The sequence below is a fragment of the Lepidochelys kempii genome, chromosome 13, assembly GCF_965140265.1.
Source record: "Lepidochelys kempii isolate rLepKem1 chromosome 13, rLepKem1.hap2, whole genome shotgun sequence".
NCBI lineage: Eukaryota > Metazoa > Chordata > Testudines > Cheloniidae > Lepidochelys > Lepidochelys kempii.
Window position 1 is genome coordinate 19,576,989 of NC_133268.1, and position 17,221 is coordinate 19,594,209.

A 17,221-nucleotide genomic window follows, 5' to 3' on the forward strand; every position below is an offset into this window, starting at 1 on the left:
CTTTCTCTTTATTAATCTTTTCACAGGCCTTTAATCCTTATCCATGCGTTACACTTTTTAGACACTATAGGCACAGAAACGTTGCTTGGGCCTGAGTGAGTCACAGGAAAGAGTTTCACTTCTTACTGTCTTTCTTTACATGTCAAATTTTAAATTAATACAATAGATTTATAGATTTCAGCCCTGGTGAAAGGTGCTGGATTGAAAGCCCGGGATACTGAAGTCATCTGTTTAACTGCAAGCCGGATATAGCATGGCAATAGTACTGCGAGCTTCCTCACAATTGACAGTAAGCCCACAGCATGTGTTAGACCTAGCACATCAAAATCTTTCAGTGGAAACATCTGCTCCAGCTGGAAGGTTTAATTTCCATCTTGAGGAGACAGATCCACGCAGAGCTAATGTTCTAAAAACAGCAGTGTCGCGGAGGCTGCACGAGCCAGCCGGAGAGGCTAGCTTTCCCGAGTATCTACCTAAGGTTAGGGAAGGGATCATATTCGGGCTGGCTTTGCTACACTTCTATTTTTAGTGCTCAAGCTTGACCAGAGCTGGCACAAGTATGTCTCCCTGAGCTGGAAATTACATCTTCTAGCTCCAGGGTAGACTTATCCTCTGCTTTGTCTCATGGCCCTTTCAGTTCTGGGCTTCTCTATTGGGAGACTGCCCACAAGAGAGCCCACTGTTTTCTTGCACTCTCACCATTCTCTTGTGCTCATCTGTCACCTATGTCATCAGATTTTTCCAGCTCTGCAAATCCAACATCCAGCCACTGAGCCATCCCCAGCACTAACTAAAATGACATTAACACTCAGAGTCACATCAGCAGCTAAAACATATCAGTTTTATAAATGTTTCCCCTGAGGCTGTTGGGGCTGAGCCATCCGGTTAAAACTCAGGATGGAGTATTTAACCTTTATCCTCAGTTTCTTCTCCATCTCTCTACCCAACCCTCCCCACCAACCAACGCCTTAGCCTCCTGAGGTCACATGATAATGATTTTGATTTCTCAGGTGTGTGGCTGGCCTGTATTCAGGGCAGGACCCAAAGAGAAAGGAAAAGTTGGCTTTTATCCTCTCTTGGTAGCTCTGCAATTCTTTGTTCAGCCCCTGGAATCACTTACAGCAGCCTTAGAGCTCTCCTAACTTACACTATGGCCCCAAGCGACTCTTCTAGCACTTGGAAATAGTCAGAGCAGAGAGATTCTCCAGCCAATCCTTTTCACTGGCCACTCCCCATGTCAACTGGCCTGGGCTGCTGAGTTTAAGGCCTGTTTGTCAGTGGAGCAGCACAAAGGGGCTGTACCATACTGAAGAAATAGGCCTTGCATTTCCACAGCCTGAGAATGTTACTGCTGTGGGCCCTTGGAATGAGCTTGGCAGAGCTAAACCCAGTCCTAGAGTACATAGGAGGGCTCCATTTACTTCAGTGGGGAATTTGGCCCTCTGCGGCTCCTTCAGAGCAGATCTGTCCATTATGGCAGCAGGCCCTGCTCTGTTTATTACAAATAAGGCTGTCAATTAATCGCAGCAACTAACTCAAAAAAATTAATCGTGATAAAAAAATTAATCACGATTAATCGCAGTTTTAATTGCATTGTTAAACAACAGAATACCAATTGAAATTTATTAAATTTTTTGGATGTTTTTCTACATTTTCAAATATATTGATTTCAATTACAACACAGAATACAAAGTGTACAGTGCTCACTTTATCTTATTTTTATTACAAATATTTGCACTGTAAAAATGATAAACAAAAGAAATAGTATTTTTCAATTCACCTCATACAAGTACCTTAATGCAATCTCTTTTTTTTGAAAGTGCAACTTACAAATGTAGATTTTTTTTTTATGTAACTGCACTCAAAAACAAAACAATGTAAAACTTTAGGGCCCACAAGTCCACTCAGTCCTACTTCTTGGTCAGTCAATCACTAAGACAAACAAGTATGTTTACATTTACAGGAGATAATGCTGCCAGCTTCTTATTTATAATATCACCTGAATGTGAGAACAGACATTCACATGGCATTTTTGTAGTTGGCAGCACAAGGTATTTATGTGCCAGAGATGCTAAACTTTCATATGCCCCTTCATTGTTTGGCCACCATTCCAGAGGACATGCTTCCATGCTGATGACGCTTGTTAAAAAAATAATACGTTAATTAGATTTGCGACTGAACTCCTTGGGGGAGAATAGTATGTCTTCTGCTCTGTTTTACCCACATTCTGACATATATTTTTATGTTATAGCAGTCTCAGATGATGACCCAGCACATGTTGTTCATTTTAAGAACACTTTCACTGCAGATTTGACAAAACACAAAGAAAGGCACCTATGTGAGATTTCTAAAGATAGCTACAGCACTCGACCCAAGGTTAAAGAATCTGAAGTGCCTTCCAAAATCCGAGGTATGGAGCATGCTTTCAAAAGTCTTAAAAGAGCAACACTCCAATGCGGAAACTACAGAACCCGAAGCACCAAAAAAAAACAAAAACAACCTTCTGCTGGTGGCATCTGACTCAGATGATGAAAGTGAACATGTGTCAGTCTGCACTGCTTTGGATTGTTATCAAGCAGAACCCTTCATCAGCATGGACAAATGTCCTCTGGAATGGTGGTTGAAACGTGAAGGGACACATGAATCTTTAGTGCATCTGGCACATAAATATCTTGCAATGCCGACTACAACAGTGCCATGCGAACGCCTGTTCTCACTTTCAGGTGACATTGTAAACAAGAAGTGGGCAGCCTTATCTCCTGCAAATGTAAACAAACTTGTTTGTCTAAGTGACTGGTTGAACAAGAAGTAGGACTGAGTGAACTTGTAGGCTCTAAAGTTTTACCTATTTTTTTTTGTATTTTTGAATGCAGTCTTTTTGTACATAATTCTACATTTGTAAGTTCAACTTTCATGATAAAGAGATTGCATTATAGTACTGATATGAGGTGAAGTGAAAAATGCTATTTCATTTGTTTTTATAGCACAAATGTTTGTAATAAAAATAAATATAAAGTGTGCACTGTACACTTCGTGTTCTGTGTTGTAACTGAAATCAATATATTTGACAATTTAGGAAACAGCTAAAATATTTAAATAAATGGTATTCTATTCTTAACTGTGCGAGTAATCACAATTAATTTTTTTTAATTGCTTGACAGCCCTGCTATAGACACTACAAATGGGACCATTCCATCAAATCTGCTGACAATTGAGAGCCAAACCAGAACAATGAATTCTCCCCTTAAATGCCTCTGCTGCGACCATTCTGTTCAGATACCTGAACATTCTGTTCTGTAGGAAGCTCATCAGTGAGTGGTACATCCATGGAACTCTACTCCCATCTAGAACAGCTTAGAACAACACTGCACGGGTGGTAGTCTCATGACCCACTCTCAAAGTGCCTCAGTAGCAATTTTCCGCTACAGGACATTTAAAATCTACACTTCAGCCTTTACTGTATAAGGTACATTTTCTACTCTGTACATTTAGACTATTTATTTATTTCATGTTCCCATAGATTAGAGATTTCGGTGCTTCCCTTACTTCACCTTCCTTCTGTATCCAGCTTAGAGGTGAATGGATCTTTAGCGCTGCCTACACAGACACCTGGAGTCATGGGGATCAGCTGGGGAGGGGTGACGGGAGTTCCTGCTGCATTAATATTGAACACTATTAACCTGTGCTGCTACTTTTTGGGAATCATAAAAGGACCAAAGCTCACAGGTGCATGGACAAACTCCACCTGCAGGCTCAGCAGCACCACACATGGACACCATTTGGCATTGTAGGGTTTTCAGATACTGTTAGAAGAAGGGCAGAAGAGGCTTTTTTGTGTGTTGTGACAGTTGATAAAATTCAGACTAATCTCTTCCAGAATCCATCTAGCTCCAAGGTATTTATTTCTGGAAAAGTTTCACACACTCTCTCTTCAGAGACATGTTTGTGTTAAAAATTGTTTGATAAACTATACGCTTGTTGTAATAAAGAACACACAATTCTCAGATAATAAAGTTGAGTGGGGTTTTTCTGCAACTGTCTGTTCCCCCCACTTCTATCTCCTGAAACGTGGAATTGCAAGCTCATCACACTAGATTACATCTATGTTGGGAACAGAGGGAAAGGAGCTATTTCAAATGACACCAGTGCTGTCCAGCTTCATATGCTCCCAAGTGCTGGAGCAAGGAGCCCAAGAAATGAGAAAAGGAGTACTTGTGGCTCAAGTACTCCTTTTTTTTTTTTACGGATACAGACTAACAGGGCTGCTACTCTGAAAGAAATGAGATGACTGCGGAGCCAGGAGAGAGATATTTATGGCTCTGAAGCGCCTAGAAAACAAGCATTTGGCAGCTAGGCAGAAGCTGCACCTGTTGTTTGTTTGTTTTTACAATCCAACAACCAACTTAGCTCAATCAGCTTCTACTGGATCATGCTGCCAACTTTGCTCCGACATGGCATGTAAGAGGCCACTCTTGTTCCCATTGAAGTCCGCAGGAAACTGGCCACGTTCTCAGTGACTCCAGTAAGAGCAGAGTTGGGCTTTAAATCTCCAAGTCTCCTGTTCTCTGAAGCTCCGGCTGAGTAGAATCCATCTCTCATCTAGCCTCCCACATGCTCACAAGAATGGAGCAGCCAGGCAGAGTAGGGGACAGAATAATACACATCTATAAACTCAAGCTCTGCCAGGGTCAGTCAAATCTTTGGTCTCTCAGCTCACAGGAATGTGCATTCAAGTTTTATTTTTAGCCAAAATCAGCTGTTTGCAAACTACAATTGGACAGGAAGGACAGGGGGCATCAGGTTTCCCCTATGAGAATAAGACCCACAGTAGGGTGACCAGATGTCCCATTTTTAAAGGGACAGTCCCGTATTTAAGCCCTCCTGCAAGTGTCCCAACTTTCTCTTTAAAATGGGCAAATTGTCCCATATTTTCTGTCTCCTCCCACCCCCATCAGTAGTGGTGGGTCCACTCCTGCTGCTGGCCGGATCCTTGCTCGCCAGCCACCCATCCACGAGCAGTGAGTGGGAGCGTCCCGTGGCCGACTATGGAGATGGGTGTGCAAGGCTAATGGCGGGGTGATGATGCAGCCCGCAGGGCCAGGTGCCCCTGCACTGGTCTGTCAGCGCAGCCCCCGTTGTGTGCCAGCTGTCGATCAGCAGGGCCCCATCCCATTTCCAGCCGACACTGGCTGTGGGCTGCAAGCTGCGGTGGCTGGTGAGTGCAGGTGGGGTAGGCACCGGACGTGTGTGTGTGTGACCTCTCCCCCTATATGCGTGGGGGGGGGGGGTAGGGGTGTATGTATCTTCCCTCCTCATGTGAATTAGGGATGTAAAATATTGCTTACCAGTTAACCGGAAAGCAACAGTCTTACTGGTTAACCAACCTTAAACATTAACCCTGTGCCAACCCCAGCAGCCCTGCGTCGGCAGGAGCAGATCCAGCCCCAGCTGGAGGGGCCACAGCCAAGCCGGCGGGATCAGCCCCCGCCCCGCCCGTGGAGTCTGCCCCAACCACTTAATCAGTTAATCCTTTAAATGACAAATTTTAATAGTTTAAACGGTTAACTTTTAAAATGGTATTTACATCCCTAGTGTGAACCCTAATGCCTTAAAGATAAGAAGTTAAAGAATCCAACTATGCAGTATTTCTTTTTAACAGGGGCTCAGTCAACTTGATGTTAATCTGAACATTTGTACTGCATAGTTCTGATTGATTGGCGTTGAACTCACTGGAGTACGAGTAATTTTACCAGATGTCCCATATTCAGCATTGGGAAATATGGTCACCTGACATGTCAGCTGCCATCACCAATTGTGCTGAAAGAAAGAACAAGCACATCATATTATTCAGTAACCTCCTGGCTTTCAGAGATGCTAGGCCCACAGAGCTCCCACTGACTTCAATGAAGTGGAAGTGAAACTCTGATCACGGACATAGTGGTAGAAGACCCTTGCAAAAGTGGGCCTCCAAAAGTGAGCTGACACTAGGATCTAACTGACTGCAGAGGGAACAGTTCCAAGTTCAGCATTGCCTCACAGCTCTGATTAATTCTGCACAGCTCAGAAGGGAAAACACACCAAACAAAACATTGTTTTTGGACTACATGGCAGAAAAATCACAGCCCAATGCCCAGTAATAACACTGTCATGTCTGGCAGTGACAGGTCTCTTTCTTTGAGCATAATGGGGTAAATGATGTGTGAAATTGGAACAGCTTATATCGACAGCTCTGAGGAAGTTGTGAGCCTCCAATGTCTGAACAAGAGACGCGATTGCACTTCAAACAGGAGTCTCCTCCCACACCAGTGTAACTCCACTGACTTTGAGAGTGTTACTCCTGATTTGTACCATTATGGGGGGGGGAGTCAGGCCCCAAAGTTACTGAACAACAACATTTGCCATGTGTACACCCAGGGCCTGATTCTGATCCAAGATGCATCCATTCTATAATGGTGTAACTCCTGTGATTTCAGGGATGCTATTCCCAATTTACATGCCTGCTAAATGGGAGAACAGATCCAACCTGGCCTCTGCTTCCATCCATCCCATCTCCAATTTTTCCCTTCAAGCAACCAGAGCCCAGCTTGTGCCACTCAGATTCCACCAGTGGTTGTGATTGACTGTAGAGGCCCTAGGGATATGGAGGTGAGAGGAAATTTCAAAAGTTACCCATAGAACTACAGTAAGGAAGAATTCACAACATTACTTTTTTGTACGTCCTGTCAAAATAGCAGCTCGGGATGGTGGACAGAAGGTAGATGTTTTATCTTTAATATTTTGGCAACATGCTATTAGATACTTATATAAAAAAAATGCAGAGCCCATTATCCCCCAGGTTCTAACAATGTGGGTCACATTTGGCTCGAATTATGGTGCAGAATTTGACATTTTCCCTTTAGCTCTTTAAGCAGAAATTATAAATACAATTATTTTTTTGAATATAAAGTTATTTTATTAAACCAGAACAACATTTCACTTAGAGTCTCCAGAATGCAAACAGCTGTTCCTCACAATCTATTTCTGAAGAAAGATTTCCAAACAAAAAAAGATTGTGGATGACAATGTTAGAACCATTCTTAAAACTGACAACTTATCATTAGCTTTAAAAAAATAAAATAATTCATTTATATATTTGTGTATACACACACAAAGTATTTAAGAGAAGAGCATTTTGTATTCATTTATAAAAAAAATCAAGCCCATCACTGGCTTGCTGATGTCTGAAATCAGAGCAGGAAATCCCAGCCGTCTTCCAATGTCTAGGAGAATGGTGAATGTAGCCCTTTATCAAAGGCAACTTTTTGGTGTTGGTAACTTTGGGGTCCAGGTCTCTGCAGCCACTTGTGATACTGGAGTTCTCCCTACTCCCTGCCCCCCCAGTTTCCTCAGCTCTGTTTACAAACTCTTAGGTAAAAGTATCTGAAACCTACTGTCTACCAAATATGTAATCATTTCTTTGCATAAAAAGGAGAACAGTGTCATAATGCACCAAAATGGCATTGGAATTATGTTAATATTTTCTTTGTAAATTCTCAAACATACTAAAGACAGGACTTCCAGCAAGAATTCTGCTAAGTACCTTCTGAAACACTTGTGGCACCCGGGACATTTAACAATATATTGGACCTTAGCTCATTAGTTTATTCTCTTAGTTCTACTAATAGTGCCTGAAGGTTACCTTAGGTCGGAAAGACTGAACATAGAAGTTAACCACATTTTAAAGAATCTTAAAAAAAAAAAAATAGACTAGAGTAAGAACAAAATTCAGCCCCTGGGAGTTTGACTCACATGCAAAGTGCAGAATGCTGGAGGGGAGAATCTGAGAGGAGAATTTTGTCCTGAAATTGTAAAGATGTGCACTAACTTTATATGTACATGCAGCAAACCTCTGGAGGCCTCTGGGCTCCCCAAACAGACCCCCAGGTGTCCTGAAGCCAAGCTATATGCTCTCATCTGCAATGACATTTTGAGGATTTAAGGTTTTGTGACACAGGTTTTTTTGTTTTTGTTTTTTAAATAAATGAAAAAAAGTACAAAATAATTGTTAAATTAAAAAAAAAAGTTCCTGTATTTCTGCAACCAGAAAGCCTAAGTGCAACCACTGCTGCATTTTCCATCTTGTTATTAGTCCCCATTTACAATACAAAATAAATGTTGTTTACATACAGTTATGGCCAAACTGTGTTTTAACGCTGTCTTTTCTAGCCATACACACAAGAATAAACTAGTTATTTAGGTATCTACCAGTGTCAGAAGCAGGTTCTCTCATAGGATTATAACATGCACACTACAACTAGGTGAATAATGGATTTTTTTCAGTTCACTGGCCATTCTGAGAAAATTCAAAAAAATTCATTTTGGGTTGAATTGAACACAAGTATTTTTAAAAAAAAATTTGGTGAATCAAAAAGTTGAAAAGTCAAGTTGAAGCAAAAGGTTTAATTCCAACATGACATTTTTGAATTTGGGGCATCTGTCAAAAGCAAAGAAGAAATCATGAAATGCCGGGTGGAGATTGAGGGGAGGATGACCACCTCACTTACCTTTAGCCCAGTGGTGGGAGACCTGAGTTCAGTTCCCCCTCTGTCAAATGTGGAAAAGGAATTTGAATAGGTCTCCCTGCACTGCAGCAAAGTGCCCTACCCATCCGGATATAGAGTCATGCTCACTTACGTTCAATGTCTTTATGAATGACTATGAACTGCCACTTTGAATGTCAATGAAGAGTCACTGGACTAGGAATAAAGTGAAAATGACTTGATAGTCTGGTTGTTAGTGCGCTCACCTAGTATGTTGACCCAAGTTGAAGTACCAGCTCTAACAACTATTTAATTATTTATATACAGAACAGCTTTCACAGGCAAGACAGAGAAAGCCCCACACCAGAATATCCCATAGCCCAGTGGGTAGGGCCATCTCCTGCAATGTGTGAGACCCATGTTCAATTCTTTCTTCCTCATCAGGCAGAGAGCGGAACTGAACTGGGGTCTCCCATAGCCCAGAAGAGTAGGTGTGTCAGGGTCAGATCTGAAAAAACCTGACCCTCTGGGTTGAGCATGCTGACAAGTTGCAATACCTCCCACTTTGCAGCACACTCAGAGCGACGAGGTGAGGGCAGCTGGCAGAGAGGGACATGCAGGCACCACCATGGGCACGAGGTGGCCAGAGAGGAGGAGTCGGGAGTGGGAAACTCCTACCAGGCCGAGCCCTAAGAACAAGGTGGTGGTGGTGATGATGCAGGTGGGGATTGGTTCAGGAGGTCCGTTCTGAAAAAGACTTGACACTTTCAGGTCAGCTGTGCTCAGCTTGGGTTCTGGTCCAGTCAGGTCTTATCAGTAGGCCTGAGCAGCTCTCCCCAGGACAGTACCCTAACCAATGGGCTAAAGCCTGTAAAAGGGAGGTCCTCCCTGGCCTCTGCACACTAGACAAATGGCCAAATTCAAAACATTTTGGAGTTAGGTCACTGGCATTTTCAGATTGTACTCAGCAAATGCAAGAGAAATTCGCGAATGGCTCTGGGGTGACTAAAGCTGCATTTTTTGGCAAATAAATTATTTGCTGAAACAATTTCACCCAGTTTGAAGCACACGAGCAAGATGGGGAAAAAACTGTCTTCTACCATGGTTAGACCACAGCCGCAGCTCAACATGATTACTTCTGTAGTGCAAAGGGGGACTAAGGTAGATCAGCAAGGGAACTAGAGCACCAAAAAGTCACATCAAAATGTTACCACCACCACAAAGAAAGAGGGCCTTATTTTGCTCTCACTTACACCAGGATGTAAAACTGGCATAAGCCACAATGGAATTATGCCAGAAAACTCCACCTGTACATTTGTGAGTCAGAAATCTAGGAAATCAGATATCTATTTAGTATGTGGGTGCTGTATGTAGGTATATACGGTAGGAACCATGGAAATACTGCTTTATAGTGTATGCCTCGGACTGTAAAGGTCAGCAAAGTAATACCCTGGCACCTCCTCCCCAAATGCTCCCACTAAAACAAAGAGGAGTCGAGCACACATGGGGAGAGGTGACTGCAACCTGCCGGCTGGTAGAAGCAGGATTAGGATGGGTTGTCTGGGACCATCCCGTAGGCTTCATACAGCTTACTGAGAAGCTCGTTCTTTTCTTTCTCAGGCAGGAAGCTGGACTTAGCTGCGTTGATGTTCTGGGAGGAAAAGAAGAAGAAAGACTGAGATAGCTGGGTAATACCCACAGGGAGTGTGGGGTCGTACGTGCACAAATCTTTGTGCATCAGTGAGTGTGAGCTAGTGAGTTGGTGTAAGTCAAATGACACTTTTGTTAGCACTGCTACTCTTGAGCTCTTTTCAGCAGCCTCAGTTTTCAAAGGAACCTGCTCCTACTCAGGATCTGTAATGGGCTTAAAAAAAAGCAGGAGATAAACAATGCGTCTTAAATTCCTTTATCGGGTTCCAGGATGTGCAGTTTAGAGGCCTGATCCAAAGCCTATTAAAGTCAAGGGAAAGACTCTCATTGACTTCAATGAGTTTTGGATCAGGCCCTGCCTGATATGCTGCTGTTGTAACAAAGTTCACTACTGGCTTCCCTTAACAATTTACAAAGATGTCTCTCTCCCCTTAATTTATAAGCTTCCTTTCATTAAACAGAAAGGAACAGCTCGTCTTCTGCAGGAGCCTGCAGCAAAACTGCCCATGGATTTAACGGTATAAAGATCAGAGCTTTCTACAGCTGGAAGGAAGAACTAACACATAAGTCTACTCTCCAGGAAGACAGACTCTTGCTCCTTAAATGAGTCCCCTGATACAGGCCCAGTGCTTTCTCCTGCACAGCTGCATTCTGCAAATTCATCTTCAACACACAGAAAGGAAATCAACTGGTCTCCAACATATGGTAGGATGCATGAATGCCTGGACAGTACATATCTCCTTTCAACCCAGTGCACCTCTAATGGTGAAACAGGAAAGCATCAGAGGTTACCCACAAAGAAGTGAAACTCTATCAGACTAGTTTCAGAGTGGTAGCCGTGTTAGTCTGTATCAGTAAAAACAATAAGGAGTCCTTAGTCTCTAAGGTGCCACAAGGACCCCTCATTGTTTTTGTTCTATCAGACTATTTTTCTGTCCCTTTATCTTAGGTACAAGGCAGATGAAAAACAGAATTATTAGGTTTTCAGGACACTGTCATATTTGCATGCAGATTGGCATGAGCAGACACCATGTGACCCTATAAGTAATGGCAAAAGCAAATGGCCACTTTGTAACCAAATGGTTTGCTGCATAGCAGTTACATTGGGCTAACTGCAGGCTCCCATTGAACACACACACATGTACACATTTTTGCACATGTGATCACAGTCAAATACACAGGGAAGGGCAGCGAGCAACCTGCGACCAACATCCCCACCTTCTGTTGCTCAATTCCAGTCTGAGGAACTATTCAGGGAACAATTTTCATCTTGACTCATCCTTAGTAAAGTTCCATGCAGCAAGCTAGTCAAGTGTGCTGCATCTTTGCAGATCCTGGTCTAAACACCCATAGAACTTATACTCTGTTTTCGGCATTCATTCCAGATGGCCATTTGTATGCGTCATGATGACTCCGTGCTGGCCAGCGCCCCTTCACCCCCACCAGCTGAAGCGGACTCAGAAAAAACCTCATCTTATCTGCTGTTGTGCCCCCACATAATTCAGCTTTTTCTCCCCACAGTTTTAACTCCGCTGAACTCTCTTCCGGTTTCATGTTTAAAAATGAGATTTATCTCAGAAAAAAATGGATCATGTTAGGCTCCAACACGTGGCTTTGCACAGAACATCCCAAGACAACTTACCACTCTCTTCAACTCCTCTTCAGTGAAGTCCAGGAACTGCTTAGCTATTTTGTAATCAGTCTCAATTGCAGAATGAAAAATGAGCGGGTCATCAGAGTTCAGGGAGTAATTGGCTTTATCATTCATAAACCTGGGAAAACAGAATTTAAAGTTGGACAAATATTAGAGTTTGCATAGTTTGTGTTTTTCCAAGTATAAAATACACTAAAAAAACCCCACAGCTTGCAACCCAATTTGGCTATTTGTATCCAGCTAAATAAACAAATTCCTATCAAAGCTGTAGTTTGCATTGCAAAACTTCACATTGCTATTCCCACCCTACTTTTTAAATGCAACAACAAATCATTTGTTGGACGGATGTTCGAAGTGTCTGACCCCACTACCCACTCCAGAGCCAGACAGCACTGCACTGCAATCCAGGGCTTAGCCCCTTGTCAGCTCAAAGCAGGGGCCTGAGGCGGGCAGAAAGCTCTCTCTAAGGATAAAAATCTATCGGCATATTTGTTACAGTGCCTCTGAACTGGTCCCTTAGCTGATGCACAATACTCTGACAAGTGGTTAGAACTTGCTTCTCACGTGAAGTAATAAAGCAGCTATACATAACTGAAGTCTGAGTTAGTTACTTGAAAATAATACATTTAAACGTCTTACTGAATTACTGGGTGTTTCCCAAAATCTGGATCACATGCTCCGGTGAGGATACTGGACCAAGGACAGGCCTATATGTGTACGGAAAAAAAAAGGCAGAGTCAGTCTCTTCCATAATACTGCTGCACACAGATTCCAAAGCTCTCCAGGAAGGGGCTGGGCCTGAAAAGCACCATTTACAGTTACAGCTCTGTGAAAACAATAATGACCATTAAATCTCAGCCTCCGCAACAAGCATTTACCCCCATGCCTGCTGGATATAAACATTTTTGAGCTCTTTTATTTTCCGGCTATGTGTTTCTGCCCAAGCACAGAAGCCCCCATCATTCCCATCCCACCTCTCCCTCCCACCCCACCCCAGCCATTCTTCTAGAACAGCCCGCATCAGAGGGAGCAGTGACCTATGACTGCCATATATAAAGAAAAGCCTGGCTAGGAGAGCAACCACAGCCATCTGCTCAGGACGCTTTTACAGCAGACCCTCGTAGTTACAGACACCTCAGGAATGGAGATTACCTGTAACTCTGAAATGTCCATCACTCTGAACAAGACCTTAGGGACTTCAACCACTGGTGGGGTTGGAGCTGCAGCCCCAGGGAAGGGGGTTTTAAGGCTCTGTGTGTGGGGGGGGGGGGCGTGGTTTGAAGGGTCAGGGCTTCTGACCCTTGGGAGCACCAGGGCTCAGAACTTTAGATTTGGGGAGAACGCTGGGGCTCCAGTTCCCTGGCTCCGCTCCCGGTTTCAGCCTTGCAGGGGGTGCCTGGGCTCAGGGCTTTAGCCCTGCAGCTCTGTTCCCGGCTTCTGCCCCGCAGGGGGTGCCAGGGCTCCCCATGGCTCTGTTCCCCATTTCAGCAGGGCGGCGGGTGCTGGGGCTCTAGCTCCAGGGGGAGTGCTGGGGCTGAAGCCAGGAAAGGAGCCATGGGGCTGAAGCCCTGAGCCCTGGTGCTCCCAAGAGTCAGAAGCCCTGATACCCACCCCCTGCCTGGAGCCCTGACCCCCCCTCACCCTGCGGCTGCAGCCCTAACCATCCGCCCCCGGGCTGAAGCCCCGAGTCCTAGGGCTAAAGTGAGTCAGTAAAGTATTTGCTTTTTGTGCATGCGTGTCTCTGCTGCTGCCTGATTACTTCCAGTTCCAAAGGGTGTCCGGTTGGCCAGTGAGCCCGTAACTCTGCTGTTTGTATCTTTGAGGTTCTACTGTACTAGTTAGTATACACTAAGGGTCCAGACTGGGTTTTGTTCTTTTGCACATCTGAGGAAGACATGCTCCCAAAGCTGGGACCTTTTAGAACCACCAGGTTCTTCAACATCTCACCTGCCACCACTCTCCAGCCTGTGACTCCTGTGAGCCTAACACCATGGCCACTCATCCTCTGCCTGGGAAGGGGTAAAGGCATCGGTCTACTCAGAGAGCTGGTGCTGTTCCAAGCATCCACTGAAGATGGACTAGATAATACAGGCTCCCTTTCCCCAAGGCTGAGCATGACGTGACCTCTGGCACTCAGCATAGAGAAGGATCCAGACTTGTATCCCCTTGGTGACATCGCATTTCTGCTCAACAGCCCAGTTAGCAACATGCTGGAGCCTTGTATGTCTGGTTTCCACGAAGCACCTCAGCTAAATTCAAACTGTGGTGTGGAGAGCTGATTTCACTCTAAACGCTGTTAGTACTTGGACTCCAGGTGGCAGCAATTTCACCCCTATAGTAAAGGCATTTATGTCCATGTTCATTGTTCAAAGTGCTGACTTGTCATGCAACCCAAGAGCTGATCTCTCACTCTCAGACGGAACAAGATGATGGTTACACAACTGCCACCCCTGCAGAATTAGTCATTACCTCAAAATGCATCTTCCTACCCAACAGCTCCCTATAAAGGGCTGGGTCTTCCAGGACATGGTAGCCGTGGCCAATCCGCTCGGTCTTCAGAACATTGATTGCCTGTAGAGAATAGAAAACATGTAAAGTCTCTCTTAGCTCTGTGCAAGGGCCTGACTCCTGCTCCCCAGAGGATCAGGCAAGCTCACAGGAGCTCCTGAGCCCTCCAAGCCCCAAACCAGGACTCCAATCCACTCCTGCATGCAGGACATGGGGGCCCAGTTCCTAGGAGAGCCTGCTCCTTCCAAGTGCTATATGAGGCTCAATCTCTGGCTCCCTCTTTGTATGATGCACAGGCTCTGCTCCCTTAGAGCAATGGGGGGATTTGGTTCCAAGGGGCTATTGAGTGATGGGCCAGGATTTGGCCCTAGCTACCTTTGTCCCCTGCATTACAATACAGAGTATTTTGCAGCTCTGCTGTAACTTATTCCACTGCCCTGCGCTGGGGTTTCTTACCTCCTTGATGACAGACGGTGCCCCAACCTCCCCAGCGTGGACAGTGCGATGAATGCCACATCTTTCAGCTTCCTGGAAAAGCCCACATGAAGCAAAGAGTGAAAACGCTGCTGTGGGTTTGGGGAGGCACAGAGGCGGGGCAGGTGGGGGAAGGGATGTGAACAAACTATCAGGACAGCAACACCACCACCGACTACTCTCTGCCTTCAAGACAGAGCGAATGCTTTCAACAGACCATTAGGCTGAGAGCTCCAACCCCAGGGGTAACGACTGTGGAGCAACACAATCAAAATAAGAAGAAAATCAATTACCAATCTCAGACAGCGTAGGAGCTGGGTAGGTGAGTGTCTGGGAAGCCCAGCCAGCACTAGGGAATGAAAGCAAATTCATTCCCTACTGCTGGCTATGTGTAGCTATGAATGATGTTCTCAAACAACATTTTTTTATTTTTTTTTTTTTTTAAAACAGATCATTGACTCTGAGAAGGCAATGATGTAGGAATTAAGGCTGGGCTAGCAGGCCAGTTGCCAGTTATTCACAGCCCACATGCAGCGAGTTCGGTGAGTCTCAGTCCAGTCCCTGATGTCCACATCACACAAACACCCCAACAACTACCGTACAACTGTCTCTCTTGCTGGCAGTCTCAGCAGACAGGCCAAGGACTAACTGAGCCATGGAGATGGTCCTCCCTGCGAGGCACGCTGGCTGAGGTGACATGGCGGGGGGGAGTTCCCACTGCTGTGACCTGTGCCTTACCTGTTCAGGGCCTGCTGTCTAGGGGGGCTCTTAGCCTGGCACCTTTCATCAGTGACAAAACAGGATTCTATGGATCTGGGAAATCCCAAACCCCAATGTCCTGGGCACGTGAATGGGCACTGAGCAGATGTTATAGGGATCTTACCAGAGGCAGCATGCACGTGCACACACCCCCTTCAGGAGGTTCCTGTTTTGTATTACTGAATTTTTCAGGTGCTTTGTGAATTTTCCACTTAGTTTGCAGCCACTGCATATCCAGGCTCTGCTCTGAACTACTGGGTAAGACACGGCTCCGCTTGGCATGTTAATACGAAAAGCCCTAGATGAGTCTACTTGAAACTAAATCGAGACTCCCTGTGTTTGCAGTGATAGCTTTGTTTTAACACACACTTGTCACATGTCCTGCATAGAACAGGGACTCAGACAGTTACCCCGAAGGCTGACCATTCAGTCAGGGCTAAGCTTACCAGTCTTTCCCTTCACACTGGCCTTTCATTTGTGTCAGAAACTGCTAATTTCGGGAGTTCCGAGGATGAACAGATTAATCCAACCCTCCCTCCTCCCCCCAATATCTATGGAATGATCCAGAGGGCTTTGGATTGGGCTTTGAACTATCAGAGTGCAACGCTTCTCCTACTGATCCCGAAGACTGATTAAGTAAGAGTTAATGAGAGTTTTGCCATTGACTTCAATGAAGCATGACAAGGCCTTCAGGTTAGGGCTCCGAGCAACGAGTTTGACAGAACCCAGAGTCAACAATTTAAAAGACAGAAGATTCCAAGCTCTGGCAAAACTCCTGCTGAAGTCTATGGGAGCTCTGACTGTGTCAGAACTGCAGCAGGTGGCTCTGAAGCCAGAGGTCTTAAAGATAAACAAAGATTTGATTTAAACACTATTTTGTTTCCAACGTGTGTTAAACGCACAGGCCAGCTCTTGGGGCACTCACACCCAGAGCGAGTCTCTCTGCCTGCCCAATTCCCATTATTTTGCCAGCTCGCTTTACCAAGGTCACGTGCATGAAGCAAATTAACTTGATCTGCAGCTTGCAGGAGGATTTTTCAGAGAAAACAACTATGTTTATCTCCTCTAACGTCTGTGATCAAAGAGTGGCACGGTCTGGGGGTCAGGGGTGGCATACTGCACAGAGACAATAGCAAAGACAACTGGTTCTGCTGCTTTCCAAGATTCTACCTCCAACCCCACATGGCACCTTCCATTCCATCAGTTCCACTTACTAGCTCTTAATGAAAGAGCAGATGTGTCTGCTCGCTTTTATTGTTCATTTATGTATCCCTCTTTGGTGCACTATACAGATTAGAAAACAGCGAGATGGGCAGGAATTTCTGTGGGTGTGGGGGTGTGCACTGGGGAAGCCAGAAATCTCTCCCATACCTCCATTCTCAAGGTATGTCTACACCACAATCACAGGCACGACTGGAGCTCGGGCAGACATACGGGAGTAGATTTAATCTAGCTAGCTCAGGTTCCAGAGCAGTGAAGCTGCAGCAGTGCATGCTTCAGTGTGGGGTAGCTGCCCAAGAATTACACAGGGTTACAGACAGGTCTGCACAGAAGCACGTGCTCTCACACCTTCACTGCTCCTCGATCTGAGATAGCTGGATTAAAGCTTAGCTCAGGTATGTCTACATGAACTGCAATCACACCCCTTGATTGCTAT

The 17,221-nt window shown here is 44.9% G+C and overlaps 1 protein-coding gene across 1 annotated transcript in view; it reads right to left on the reverse strand.

Moving 5' to 3' along the window:
• Nucleotides 1–6,892: 6,892 nt before the first annotated feature.
• The window catches only part of LOC140897231 (adenosine deaminase-like), a 37,239-nt gene continuing 26,910 nt past the window's right edge, over nucleotides 6,893–17,221 (reverse strand). Inside the window, exons 7-11 of the mRNA XM_073309625.1 lie at nucleotides 14,788–14,859; nucleotides 14,293–14,394; nucleotides 12,463–12,530; nucleotides 11,812–11,941; nucleotides 6,893–10,170 (exon numbers count right to left, since the gene is read on the reverse strand). Of these exons, the coding sequence (XP_073165726.1) occupies nucleotides 10,066–10,170; nucleotides 11,812–11,941; nucleotides 12,463–12,530; nucleotides 14,293–14,394; nucleotides 14,788–14,859 (477 nt within the window). The 3' untranslated portion in view covers nucleotides 6,893–10,065. The remainder of the gene's footprint in view (nucleotides 10,171–11,811; nucleotides 11,942–12,462; nucleotides 12,531–14,292; nucleotides 14,395–14,787; nucleotides 14,860–17,221) is intronic.